A 15,625-nucleotide genomic window follows, 5' to 3' on the forward strand; every position below is an offset into this window, starting at 1 on the left:
AGACCAACTGCACTCCCCTAATATTCTACCAGCAAAATTAGTCTCTGCCACCTGCTTTACCCACAATTGAGCCTTTGTGATCATTCCATTTCATATCTCTATGATGTATTATGCCCAGGTATTAATATGAGTTGCTCAATTCTAACAGTCATAGGATACTATGTTTTCTGTTTCTGTGAAGTGCACAGTTTTAAATTTTTGGTTATTTAAAACAAGTTGCCAATATTTGTACAACTTTGAAATATTATCAAGATAGGGCTGAATATTTATCCAGCTTCTTTCAGAAATACTTCATTATAGATAAATGCATCATCAGCAAAAAGTCTGAGGTTACTGTTAATATTATCTGCAGGGTCATTAATGTGCAACATGAACAGCAAGGGTCCCAACACACTTCCCTGGGGTACATCTGAAGTTAATTCTACACCTGATGATGACTTTCCATCCAAGATAAAATGTTGTGTCCTCTGTAACAAAAGTCCTCAGTCCAGTTACAAATTTAATTTGATACTGTGTATGATTGTACTTTTAAAAATAAGTATAGGTGTGGTACTGAGTCAAATGCGTTTTGGAAATCAAGAAATACTGCATCTACCTGACTGCTTTGATCTGAAGCCTTCAGTATGTCATGTGAGAAAGTGCAAGTTGGTTTGCACATGACCAATGTTTTCAGAATACTTGCTGATTGCCAAGGAGGAGCCATTCTGTTTGAGTGATTGTTGAACATATCTTGTCTAGTTCAAAATATATTGAGAAAGTGCTCACAAACTCTGGACATCAGCTCAGATTTCATTTAGTATCTCTTTCTCTGTGACCCTGTGTCACTGCCACTCATTAACTGGTTTGGATATATGACTATGTGGACAATTTCTTCAGTCCACAAGACTGTATAAAGACACAACAGCAGTCACAGTATTGTACACACTCTTGGTCTAGCAGTACATTAAAAACTTAATTTTCATTGAGACACATTAATCACTGATGTGAGGGCGAGGTCTACTTCTCTCTTCAAATAGTCGGTGGGAAGTTGGTGACAATGTCCTACAAAAAGTTACTGTATAGTCATTTTCACCCAGAAAAGAATAATGTCCTTAATCAGTTGTCATAAGGTCACAAATTCAAGTTCCCAATATTCATATATGGTTGTTGGGTCTAATTAAAAAGAAAGGCGTCATTCAGTTTGTGCATGACTCCTCAAAGAATACACTCCAGAAAAGACACAGATGTCATATGTGAATAACTTGAATTACAGTGTATTTAAAAAGAAACTTCCAATTTTGGAGTCATATAACTCCACAATCAGTTGCTGAAATATATCAAATAATGTGCTGTCGGAAAAAGGAGAACATGACTGTCATGATTGATGATAGGTTTCAGTAGCATCATCCATCTTGCTTTGGCATCAGTTTCAATCATAATGGTGACACTGTAGTAAGAACTTTTCTGTGTTCTGTGCTTTGAAGGATTTGAAGCTCCCACAACTATTTTGTTTCAGTATGATGTGTAACCTCCCAGATTATTTGATAGAGGCATTAACAGTTCTATGTCAAAATCTCTCTGTGCAAAAGGAAATGAACAGGCAGTTATCCTGTTTTTGTCAAAGTTGTGGAGTGTACCCAACAAAGCTTTATTTATTATTTCATTAGGTGAGCAAGAAATGAAGATAACTGAAGTTGAAGCTAGTGTTATAAGGAAGTTTATCAACACGAAGTGTATAACTGCCTGATACTGTCACAGGCATGTTGTACTTGTGAGAACTGACTGTTCCTATGGTTACAGCTTGATCTAAATGATTTGAATTCCCAGCATAATTTAACTGCATTGTGTTGACACTGTGAGCTTCAAAGATCTCTAAACAACTTAATCCTTCAATGACAGATGGGCTACAGGTGTTTTAAATGCAGTGCCAATTCTTGAACTGATAATCAAAATCACGGAGTCTTTTGAAATCTATTGATTCTTTTTGAATCACCATACAATACTTTCTCATGACACAGTAGTAATGTAGTTATTTATTGTATAATTTTATTTAGATGGAATAAAAGAGTGGGACTAATTGTTCAGCTGCAATAAATATTACTGAAATTGAGTCCTTAAATTTTCATCTATCAAAGTATGTGAAATACCTTAAAAGCATTACAGTGAACTGCACCTAAGACTATATGGATTATCCATGTAACCAGCACCTCAGGAAAACTGTTTTAAAAGTTTTAGCAGATTTTTCTGGCAACTGCATGACAAATTGAAGGTAACAATAAATCAAGACCAAGAGCATAATTCATACATGTATTTCCAGAAATTTTATTCTTTACAAATAGTTCATATCTCACACTTTCATATAAATACACAATAATTTATTTATGAATGATTTTTACAAAGTTATAAATATGGAGTCTCCAAAATTTACCATATGTACACCTGTTCAAGAATACTGTTCATCCTTGTTCCCATTTTAACGTACCCATGAAAAAGTAACAGCCATGACATAGTAAATCTGCTTTGCTCATACTTGTACCAGTGTCTATTTATGTCAGTAACTTTCCCATATATTACTCAAGTTGGTACTCTTGTGATTGTCATTCAGTAACTTTACTTATATTAAGACACATAATCACTATGCACAGTTCTATGATCATCTTAGGCATGTTGGTGATACATAAGATCAACAAATATAATTTTTCGATTTACAAAACTGATTTTCAGGAGGATGACTATAATATGGAATAGCTGTCGTATATTGAAATGCCCACTGCATTATAAAAGTCAAGCAGGTGCCGCTAGTTTACACTTCATACAAATTCTTTAACCATACACAAGCTAACTGAAGTGTTTGCATTACAATGTCATCATGTCGTGTTGCAGAGGTTCTTGCCATTGCTTTCTCAGTATTTCAGAATACAAATTTCAGAACAGCAATTATAAAACATTAAACATGGTTTGTCATACAAAATAATCATCTCATAGAATCATGGTATAGTTTTGCAAATGCAATTTTCTATCTGTACATTTACTTACGGCTACCATCTGTAAGAGATACTCAAACTGACTGTAGAATTCATCTTGACTCTGACTGTAAAATATCCTTAGAATTTTATATGGAATATAAATGTGAATCTGAATATATTATGGACTATAAATTAATAAACATCACAGTTCCTTCATCTGTGGCAAACAAAGAATTTGTAATCTTAGTTTATGTCTGTCCTGCTGCTGCATATAATACCTTACCAATTGCATATGACACTGTAACCAGGGTTTGTGATCTGATAAAATTTGGCGAGGGGGTGGGGATTGTGAGACAACACAATAGATACCACTGTAGAGTTTTCGCTAAGGCTGTAACAAAGAGTTTCAGACATTCAATAAATTCATTTACTATTGTGTAGCAGACGTATATTTCATCACAATCATAAAAAAAATTGTTGCATGATAAAAGTAGCCATCTGTTAACAAAAGGAGGATTGAATGAATGTTAAACAGAATCATTACAGCATATTAAGAGTGCCAGTGGTATTACATTTCAGATTCATCTCTAGGAACCACTCCCAAGAAGGAAATCATGATACATACAAAAAGGGACTGTAAGAGATAGACTTTTGACCTTCTTAGCTCGGTGTAGTGAACTAGAGCCAGTAAGCTGAAGGTATGTCTGTAAGTCCTCCTCCTCCCCCTCCCCCCCTCAAATGTAAATTATGCTTCATGATGGACTATGAGCCTCATAAGCAATAAGACAGCAGCTAGGGTGATTTATCATTTAATTAGGTAATCATTTTGGTGCCTTGACATAGCAGATGGGACAAATGAGTGACAACAGCTTATGATATTCTCACTTTAGATGGGTTTCTTGGGGATCTGTGTTAAGTCACTAAAAAAAATGATTCACTTCTTTGGTCTTAAGCTCATTATTGACAGTTCTTGTGAGGACCTGAACGTTTGTGAAATGCAAATTCTTTATACGTGGGAGGCACCTAATCTTGTCATTTAAGGAAAAGTGCTCAGGGGGCTGAAGTGACCAGCAAGAATTTTAGACGGTGTTGAATTGTAAATACTGTATTTAGTTCTATAGTGACAGAAGGGCTATGATATCAATATAAAGACAGTCTAAGTTTGAGCGGTATAACAACAGATATCAAAATGAGACTGGTGGAGTGTGAAATTAAATGCACAAGCCACAAATTTGGTAAGAGAAATAAAAATGTACAACTAACCAATATACACTCTCAGCAACTGAACGGCTTGTTGCTAGATAAGAAGAAGATAGGGGCCATGTAATGAGGAGCCTCCATGCTGGATGTATGGGATGGTATTAGAAGGGTCCCCAAGGCTATCAGGAGAACTACATGCTAGTGTACCAAGTCAATGGTCCAATCAAACTGTCTAGCTTCCCAAAAAAACTGTCAACTATTGTAGCCTTCACATGCTAAAACTTGTCAATGTGAGGTGCCCACAAAGTTGGTTGAGAGCTGTTGAAGCCCTCCATTTTCAAGGCAGAACTTTGGAGTGTAAGAAAATCAGCAGTGGCACTGAAGTGTTTTTGGTGAATCTTTGTCAACATTCTAGGTTTTAGAGACACTACCTCATTGAAAACAATGCTCAGTAATTTAAGAAACTATTCCCCTGGTTGCATTTGTGGATGAGATGAGAGTATAAATTCTTCACAAAGAAAAAATGAAAGTCACTGCAGCTAAGAATGATTTTGGTTCTTGTACAGGATCTCGACGTTTGGTGAAGTACTTATGAGTCAGCTATCAAAACTGAAGATTCTGAATGGTGCTGCCACAGGAAGTGCAATATTACCCTTTTTACATTTTTCAACTACTAAGAGTTTTGTGAAAAATGGGCAAAGTTTAAAAGGAGACACCTAGGCATGTGAAATATCTCTGCATATATGGACAGCTCAGTAATGCATTCGGTCATGGTTCATCAAACACTGCCTACATTGTCTTTTTGTAAACAAACACTTGCAGTAATCACTGAAGAGTCTAACACAGTCTGATGTCCATCCAGCCATTGGGATGAGTGTTCGTTTCATGAACTGCTCGAGTCATCTGAAGCTGATGTACGTGGCACACAGTCAAAACAGGTGACAAACATCACGCGCGACTTGCAGGCATCAACACGTTTGCGAAGGATGTCTGTTTCCCTCTCCAGAGCTTCTACGAATGCTGGGTCACGTTGGTCCATGCTTGCCTCCACATGAACTGTAGACAAAAAAGGAAACAGTGAATGAGCAAAACAGAAAAAAATACTGTAAGATCACATCACATACATGAAGGCATATATATACTCAACATTCAAGGCTGGCTGCATATTTTATGAACAGGTTGGGAATTTAGTGAAAGTAGATTTTTGACTACAGTGCAGAGGCCAGTTTGTGATGCTCCCCTCCCCTGAGTTAACTTACTTCACACTCAGTTTTTGCAATCAATTCAAACAGAACTTAGTAAAGAAAAATCTATGAGAGTTATCAAAAAGGTTTTGAGAATGACAGGTGGCTAAGGTCTTTTTCCCCATTTATTGTAAATTTATTTTGTCACCCATCTGTACAAGGAACTGGCTGGCAACAAGACAATGGCTGCACTCAGCTGAAAGCATTTATAAAAATACATAAAACCAACCTCAGACACCAGCAGAGTAGTTGCTCTGAAGGAGACCACTACAAAGATGACCAAAACAACAGTTTCAATAATACGGTAGTTTTGGTTTCAAAATAATGTGGCCTAAGGTGCAAAAGAATTTTATTCACAATGACAGTAACTGTGGAAGCCTTTGAATGATATACAAGTATAGTTTAAAAATATTAAAGAGAGAAAATATTTACTGGTTATTTAAAAATTATTAAAATGACTGTTGCACATTGACAACTGTCTGTTGTCTTCAGGTAAAGCTGTCATCAACTCGAAGGTTGGTTTGGACACCATAATGGGTTACTGGGAATGCTTCTATTAGAGGAGGTATTCTGTTGCCTTCCTCCAAGTTTCAAAATGATTTACCGAGCCAGTTACTATTGGACCTACAGTTTAATAAGGACCAAATACCAAGAAGCAACTCAGCATTTTTTGTATTAACTAACACTGCCAGAGATGAAATAAGTGAAAAGTGACAGGTAAAAATCCAAAAATCAACCAAGAATGAAACCGCAGACCTTCAGTTTCACAGTCTGCCACTTTCCCAGTCAACCACTGAGCTTTTTGTCTTATAAAACACAGATTTTGATGATATTCTGTAAAATAATAACTATTTCACTGCACTGCAATGTTGAAGAACCCTCACTGGAAAAGCACAATTTGTGGGTAAAGGGTTAAGTGGTGCTATGAGGAGTGGGGTGTTAATGGACTCAGTGAATTTCTGTGTGTGAATAGGATGGGAAAGGAAGAGGAAACTCTATTGCGAGAAATGGGGTGGAGAGGTGGATTAGACCTGATAGGAAGTACACATTTCAGGGCAGATTTTGTTATCTGGAAGGTGGCTGTGAAGTTGCATTGTGAGAAGGTATGGATGAGTTAAGATGGTGGAAACTGATAAAAGTAATTCATGTTGAAAGTGCAAAAAGTTATTGAAAACTACCAAAATAATAGTGACTTGTGGACTGTGGTGTTGAAAACAATTTTGCAGCGATTGTGGACCAAAGTAGCAGCGAAGTTTGCATTGTGAAAAGTTCAAAAGATAGAATCATGTTCTATTGTGAAACATGTCAGCTCACACTATGGATCGAAACAAAAAAAGAAGTACTGCCTACAACAGATCTAGAAGCTACCCAGTGCTCACATGGACAAGGCGAAACCAAAATTGCAGAGGCATGTGACGACTTCAAACCACATTATAAATATGCAAATAGAGATAAACTGATCATTTCACAGAAGCAAACCTGCAATCTGGCCAAACAAATGCAAACATTAAGTCCTATTCTTGAGGCAAAAAATATGGAACAGTGTGTAAATTTTAGTGGATCGGTGGGGAACAATGTTAAAGCTAGTGAACAAATTCACAAAAGACAATGCTGAAATAAAAGAAAAACTCGATAAAATACAATACGCTAAAAATTCTAGGTTAGGAAAAGACCAATCAAAATCTGCTTATAACCCTGGAATATCCAGTGAAAATAAACGAAACAAGCAGCTAATGTCCTCAGAAAAGGAACTAATTGCAGAGACACTCAGTGAACCCATAACAAATGATGTGATCTGTAGTTTAAAAAAGCACAAATCGCAGTTAGCCTCTACTGCAATACACAGCGGAAAAATACACAACAAACAAACGCTGCCTGCAGAAAATGAGGTTACCGTACTGGGGTAACACTGAGTGAGCCTAGAAACTCACGGAGCATCAGTGAAATAATGCAACATAAAACAAACAATAAAAACATTGTGGGAAACACAGAGAAATCTCCAGTAAATAAACATTCTTGTGATATGCAGACTGATGGGCAACAAGTCCGTCACAAAAAAATAAAGTACACTTTTATGACCCAAACAATCCACCCATGACTACAAATCAAATAAATACATCTACAGAGTACAGATGCAGTCCCCACATTTAGCCATATAGTAGCTTTTGCTGGATGCTAAGAGGATGGGATTTCCATCTTAATTTTTGACTGAGGATTAGTCTGAGATACTGTAATGTGGCAGATAATTGGATAGGATGGTCACAACTGGTTCAATAGAAGTTGTGGTGGATGTGACCAGTGCCCCCCCCCTCCACCCCCCTCCCTGCAAGATAACTCTCTCCAAAGCCCATGCATTAACTATAGGGTTTATCCTGGGAGGTGGGGTGGAGGAGGGTGGGAGAGGGGAGGGCATTGGTTACAAAGGAGCATAAACTGGCTAAGATGGCGGGATCATTATAACTTCTAGTTTGTAGTGTAGAGGGCTAGTAAAGCTGTGCCTTTGGCTTCTGAAGGAGATGAATAGCAGGAGATGGTTTGGGTGTGTTTGAGGTGTATTGGGTGTACACAAGAGAGGAGAGGACAGGGTGAAAGAAGATATGGTGACTGATATTTTTAAAAGTGATGAGGAGCTGATAAGGTTGTAGAATGAGCTTATATTAGAAGAGAAGGGCAATTCAATTTTGGGAATATATTATGGTTAATAGTAACAACAGGTTGCTAATGTAATTACTTAGGTACTTCATAGATGAAAGTGTAGTGAGGTTTAGCAAGATTTAATTTAAGTGGTGATAATGAATACTGTCTGCAATATATTAACTAACAATTTTTTTTCAGCTACTGAAGTAATGCAATATTGTCAGATTAAAGTTAAGTAGCTTGATTTATCATGAATACCTCACCCAGCACAGAGTCACAAGTGACTGGAAAAAAGGGCAGGTGACTCCTGTATATAAGAAGGGTAAAAGAATGGATCCTAAGAATTCCAGACCTTAACATTGGTTTGCAGCAGATTTCTTGCGCATATTCTATGTTTGAATAAAATAAATTTCCTTGAGATAGGAAAGCTCCTATCTGCAAATTAGCATGGATTTAGAAAGCATCATGATTGTAGAACTCAGCTTGCTCTTTTCTCTCATGATATCCTGTGAACCACAGATGAAAGAAATGGACAGATTCCATTTTCTTAGATTTCTGGAAAGCATTTAACACAGTGCTCATTGTAGATCGTTAATGAAGGTCCATGCATATGCAATAGGTTCCCAGATATGTTAGTGACTCAAGGACTTCTTAAGAAATATAACCCATTATGTTGTCACGCCTGGTGAAAGTTTCATACATACAGTGGGACCATGAGGAGTGCCCCAGAGAAGTGTGATACAACTGTTCTTGTTCTCTACATATATAATCAATCTGATGAGTAGGTTGAATAGCAATTTATGATTCTTTGCTGATCATGTTTTAATGTATGGGAAAATGTTGTTATTGAGTGATTGTAGGAGGATACAGGATGACTTAGACAGCATATCTATTTAGTGTGGTAACTGGCAGCTTGCCCAAAATGTAAGTTAATGAGAAGGAAAATATTTCTAATACAGTATTAGGGACATTGTAAAACAGTATTAGTGATGTGCTGTTTGACAGTCATGCCGATTAAATATCTAGTCATAATGTTGCAGAATGATTACAAGCCAGGTTAGCTGAGAGCACTAATGCGCTGCTTCCTGGACTCGGGTAGGCGTGCCGGTCACAGATCGAATCCACCCAGAGGATTAATGATGAGGGATGGTGTGCTGGCCAGCCCGGATGTGGTTTTGTAGGCATTTTCTCACATCCCAATAGGTGAATACTGGGCTGGTCTCCACATCCCGTCTGAGTTACATGACTCACAGACATTTGAAACACATTCGCACTATTTTATGACTTACGCTAGATGCAGACAGTTGGGGCACACTGATTTTGTCCCATGGATATGGGGTGGCAACAGGAAGGGTACCCGGCCCCCCTTCCAGTTAACCATGCCAAATCCAATTGTAGCCATGCTCACCCTGCAGAAACTGTGGGACAAAGGCATAAGCAAAAGAAGAAGAGTGTTGCAGAGTGCTATGAAAAGGAATGAGCACATAAGATTGGTAAGAGGGAAGGCGAAAGGTCAACTTCAGTTTGTTATGAAAATTCTAGGAAAATATAGCTCAGTTACAAAGGAAACTGTGTATAGAACACTGGTACAACCTATTCACCAATACTGCTCAAGTGTTTGGAATCACCATCAGGTCAGATTGAAGGAATACACCGATATCACCTACAGAAGTCATAATTATATTTAAATTGTTAAAAACCAAAAATTCATAGGGATTGGCTGGCGTCTATCCTAAAATAATTAAGCATGTTTCTAAATATCTGGTCACATTCCATATAAAGCAAATACTGCATGAAGGAATATTTCCAAACTGCTTAAAGAAAAATAAAGTGATCCCTAAATATAAAGGGGGAGACAAAGTGAATTTTGGCAACTAGAGACATGTTACTATCACATCTGTACTACATAAAATTCTAGAAATAGCCATACATGATAGGATAGTAAATTTCATAGGGAAACATTATGTAATAAATAGGGTACAGCATGGTTTCAAGAAAGGTTGAACTACACAGACAACAGTTGCAGATCTCACAGTGTCTGTGTACAGGACATGGGAAAAACAGAAGCAAGTTTGTTGTCTATTTCTAGACCTATGAAAGGCTTTTGACTGTGTATGTCACAGGTTTCTGTTAGAAAAATTAAACCAGTATGTCATAAGAGACAGAGCAAACAGTATCACCAAGATATTTATTGAAAACAGGCCACAATTTGTAGAGATAAAATATAAAGAGTGCAACAGATGAGAAAAATATGTTTTCAGTGTTAAAAGAGATAAAACATGGTGTACCGCAAAGTTCGGTATTGGGGCCATTTTTATTTATTCTATAAGTAAATGACATACCAGAAGCTGTAAATGTAACAGTGATTATGTGCACTGATGACACATCCCTACTGGTCACCAGTAAATCTGCAAAGGACCTTGAAATGAGTACATGTTTAGGGATGGATAGGGCATACAAATTTCTCATGAGAGCAGTTGAAATTCATCACCACCAACTAACATCATAGTATGAGGTTTGAAGATGGTCGGAAACCGACTGATACCAGTAACCACAAAAATAAAAGTTTCTTGTGGGCGAGTGTGTTTATGTTCATTTTAAAGCATACAAATATTTTGAGGATGCAATCTTTTTATCAATGGATGAGGATACAAACAAATAGGACAGTCAAAGCAGGTGACCTGGATATCAAGCTTAGCAGCTCAGGTATTTCAGAAGTTCATTGCACCAAGTTTCTGGGTTTGATTGTGGACAGTTTCATGGCATGGGACTCACATAGATCAAACAAGTTCAAAAATGAACACAAATGTATTTCTCATGAGAAAAATGATACAGACAGTTGGTCAGACCTCTTTACTAATCATGTGTTATGGTCTAATAATCCACACATCTCTACTTTTATACCAGCGTGGGGCAGTGTAGCTAATACACACACACACATAGATTACTTAAACTTCAAAAGAAACTGATCAGGTGCATTGTAAACCTGTCACCAAGACAGCCCTGTGGAAATAAATTAAAAGAATTGTAATTACTGACAGTGCCTGCTATGAATATACATGAAGCTATTATGTTCTTAAAAATAAACTGCATTGCTATGATGAACAAAAATATATGTAAGTACAGCCCTAGGTACAAAGAAAACTACCATATGTTTACAAACAGGCTTAAGTAACAGAGAACCTAAAATTTATGGATGTATATTCTACAAAAAACTTCCAAGCAGTATAAAGAACTTAAAAACAGTCTGCTTTCAAACAAAACATAAGATGTTAATTGGTCTTAGCCTGTTGTCAGAATGTAAAGGAGTCCTTAGATGCAAGTAAAACCATGTAAGGTTCTTTGACACAAGTATACAAAATTCCTAAAAAGAAATTCTCATGGAAATTCCATGTAAATAATGTAAGGACATTGTGCTGGCCACGGTATCTACGCACAGTAGTATGTATTTTCTTAACTCTGTTTGATACTAATCTGTGTAGGTATGTTTGTAACCTTATTTACATGCTGTAAAAAATCTCTTTTACAGACATCTAGAAATTAGTGTATATTTATGTCTTTTTATGCACATACCCAAGACTTTGTAAAACATTCATATATATCCTGATGTATCCAATTTCACTACCAAAACTATCAAAGGATGAACATATATATATATATATATATATGGTTATAATAGAAGGAAACATTCCATGAAGGAAAAATATACCTAAAAACAAAGATGATGTGACTTACCAAATGAAAGTGCTGGCAGGTCGACAGACACACAAACGAACACAAACATACACACAAAATTCAAGCTTTCACAACAAACTGTTGCCTTATCAGGAAAGAGGGAAGGAGAGGGAAAGACAAAAGGATGTGGGTTTTAAGGGAGAGGGTAAGGAGTCATTCCAGTCCCGGGAGCGGAAAGACTTACCTTAGGGGGAAAAAAGGACGGATATACACTCGCACACACACACATATCCATCCACACATATACAGACACAAGCAGACATATTTAAAGACAAAGAGTTTGGGCAGAGATGTCAGTCGAGGCAGAAGTGCAGAGGCAAATAACCAGAGCCACTTCCTCATCCTCTCAAACCCAGAACCTCCCACAGAAGAACCACAAAAGTGCCCCACTTGTGACAGGATACTTTCTGGGACTGGATCAGATTCTGAATGTGGCTCTCCAGCAGGGATACGACTTCCTCAAATCCTGCTCTGAAATGAGATCCATCCTTGATGAAATCCTCCCCACTCCACCAAGAGTGTCTTTCCGCCGTCCACCTAACCTTCGTAACCTCTTAGTTCACCCCTATGAAATCCCCAAACCACCTTCCCTACCCTCTAGCTCCTACCCTTGTAACCGCCCCCGGTGTCTATTATAAGTATATATATATATATATATATATATATATATATATATATATATATAATAGAGGGAAACATTCCACGTAGGAAAAATATATCTAAAAAGAAAGATGATGAAACTTACCAAACAAAAGCGCTGGCAGGTATATATATATATGGCAAGAATATTCCAACCACAAAGAGGTGTGAATGTCTCATTGGGAATAGGTGTGAAAGTATCATTGGGGATGAAAAGGAAGTGGGAAATGTAAGAGTGAGCCTGAAGAAATAATCATATCAAGTATCCAATTAAGTCTGTAAGCCCATAACCACTGAGAGGAAATGCTATTACTAAAGAATCATTGAAGCTAAATGACAATGATGATGATAAGTAACTCAAATGCTGTTGTCAGCTGCAATAAATTCTAGAAATTATGATCAATGCTTATTAAAAATTTACCATGTTGTCCTCTGCCATGCATATACAGTGGCTAGCAGAATACATTTGGAGATACTATCAACAAAAACACGCTCCACATTCTGTTCTGTTATTGTAGTGCTGTTAACTATTGTAGTCGCTGAGAATTTTTTGACTCCACTCATAGCTGTCTTGCAAACAGAAGATGTATGTTTGTGTGTGTGTGTGTGTTGTTAGTAGCATAAATTACTTTAAGTTAGTTTTAGTAGTGTGTAAGTTTAGGGACTGATGGCCTCAGCAGTTTGGTGCCTTAGGAACTCACACACTTTTGAGCATTTTTTTTATAATGATTTACCAAGTGGGTTACAAATTAGCGGTTTGGTACTTATTCTCATATTAATATTATTAGTTTTTAATCAACTTGAAAACAAGATTATAATATTCAAATGAAACAACGAAAAAAATTAATTGGGAGTTAAATGCTTCTTAAATACAGCGATCATGAGAATGAATTCAGTGCCAAGACCGATTGTGGAGGTACCAACAGAAGTACCTAGATCTCGGGGCAAGCAAAAGCTTGAGAACTTGACCTAATCGTTACTGCAAGTGTTTCACATTTATTTTGTTGTTATTAAGCTCCACAACACATTATTAAATTGGTTTCCTTCCTTTATAAATGTTTACTACACAGTACTGAAACCAACTGCGATTGCAAGAATATATTATAGCTAGGAACATGGTATTGAACGAAAAGTATTAACATGTTACGCAGGAGTAGTATCGTAAGAAAAGTATGGAACTCAGAAAGGTATCGAAAGAAAAGTATCGACAGCTCGAACTGTCGATACATCGGATTTATAACCTGTATCGGCATTTTAGAAATCTGTCTACAATAGACAGTCGATTTTCACAGCTTCTAAATGGAATAACACAAGCGTATTTTCTTAAATGCTTTTTCATGTTTGAAGTATTTCTCCAAGAACTCAAATTTTTCAAACAGATTTTGCACTTCGCTTCATTATTGTCAAGTTTCTCAAAATCTTGCCCCTAAGTTTCACTTTGTCTAGTCGCTGTTCTGTTTATTGATTTGGTAATTCTGAACTTAAACTGTTTTAAACAATAATACAGACAAACAAGAAAGTGGGATCGTGAAAACAAGGAGACCCGAAGTGAACAAATTACGAACGAAATATTCTCAGTGTGAAGTGTCGCAAATGTTTTCGTTCACTCTCGTGTCACTCGCTCAATCGTAGGCTTCTCGGTACTCGCACTCTCAGTTGTTGAAAGTGATGGATCTGCGTGATAGCAGCCAAAAGTTTGGGTAAACAATAATGTAATAAATCATTACTAGTATTATTTGAGACGATACCTGCTGTAAAGTACTGATATGATTAAAAGCATCAACTGCAAAGTATCTATTGTAGTAAAAAAGAGATCGGTATCGAGATGAAAGTATTCCGTAACAGAAATATCGATACTGTGTGTGTCTAACAAGACACGTCGTGGAGATTGTGTCAATAAATGTCACTAGATCGCGGTGTGATCGAAAGCTCGAGTAGCGCCCGAGGTTTCCCGAACTGTGGCGTAAACTGTGCCTCACTGAGGGACAGTAGAAGAACAAATTGTGGACGATGAAGTGGAAATGCGTGGCGCACCGCGTTGCTGGCCGATGTGTGTGTGTGTGTGTGTGTGTGTGTACGTACGCTCGTAGCGCCAGCGGTGCGGCGGCAGCAGCAGCCTCTCCTTGGCGGCGGCCAGCTCGCGGCATAGCCTGGCCTGCTCGCACCGCAGCTGGCGCACGCGCGCGGCCCGCACCTCCGTCCAGCGGCGCTCCAGCCGCGCCACGTCCTCGCGGCAGTACTGCAGCACCTCCGCGGACGACCCTGCGCACGCACCGCCCACCTCGCTCACCTGCTCGCCCCACAACTCCATTCCATTCTACTTCTAGTTCTAGGCTACTCTACCGGCCGCTTTCTGGCGCATGCTGTTGCTAACTACGGGAGCTTACTACAGGGCCGGTCGCCAGGGTCATGCTAAAGTGGGAACACATCTACATAACGTATGCCTTGTTCGCCGTAAAGCTGGTATTGCACGACACCAACGCCCAAAGCGTACAAGTCTGGAACTGTCAACTTTTTCTTTAGGCTTATTACACGATACACCCGAAGGCGCTTTTACACTGAGCTCGTGGTCTTGCGTTAGCGTTCTCGCTTCCCGCGCAAGAGGTCCCGGGTTCGATTCCCGACGGGGTCAGGGATTTTTGCCTGCCTCGAATTGATCGGGTGTCGTGTCGTCGTCTTCATCATCATCATTCATTCGTTCCCATTACGGTCGGAGGAAGGCAATGGCAAACCACTTCCGCTAGGACCTTGTCTAGTCAGCGGTGCGGGTCTCCCGCATCGTCCCCTAGCTCTTCGGAGAATGGGACCTCATCATCATCATAAATATGTTAGTGTTCCAAACATTGTTCGTGGCTAGTAATGGACTACCGATGTTCGCAACACGCTAGCAACACAAAATTAGTGTGCCAAGGCTGTGTCGGAACAGATCAAAGGAACATTGTTCCTGGCCTGCTACCACTAAATGCCCCTATGCAGCGCTAGTATTTGTTTTTGCTGTGTCTGTAGTGCTGTATGTCTTTCCGGGCGTTCGTACACGAAACGGTCTGGACCTGAAACAAATTTCACTAACTTTTCACACTTAATCACGCAGAGGAGTGCCTCTTGAATGTTCGAAGTCATAGTTACAAAAATGTTAAACGGAAGCATGACTCCCAACATAAAATTTGTGCCTTTTTTGGCACCAGCGCATGGCCTACGATAAACACAGGCCTCAGCGCACTTCTA

The 15,625-nt window shown here is 38.4% G+C and overlaps 1 protein-coding gene across 1 annotated transcript in view; it reads right to left on the reverse strand.

The window, feature by feature from the left end:
- Nucleotides 1-2,299: 2,299 nt before the first annotated feature.
- The window catches only part of LOC126092746 (kinesin-like protein KIF26A), a 481,728-nt gene continuing 468,402 nt past the window's right edge, over nucleotides 2,300-15,625 (reverse strand). The window contains exons 18-19 of the mRNA XM_049908472.1: nucleotides 14,483-14,662; nucleotides 2,300-5,201 (exon numbers count right to left, since the gene is read on the reverse strand). Coding sequence (XP_049764429.1) covers nucleotides 5,029-5,201; nucleotides 14,483-14,662 — 353 coding nt within the window. The 3' untranslated portion in view covers nucleotides 2,300-5,028. The remainder of the gene's footprint in view (nucleotides 5,202-14,482; nucleotides 14,663-15,625) is intronic.

Source organism: Schistocerca cancellata, chromosome 7 (genome assembly GCF_023864275.1).
Source record: "Schistocerca cancellata isolate TAMUIC-IGC-003103 chromosome 7, iqSchCanc2.1, whole genome shotgun sequence".
Lineage (NCBI taxonomy): Eukaryota > Metazoa > Arthropoda > Insecta > Orthoptera > Acrididae > Schistocerca > Schistocerca cancellata.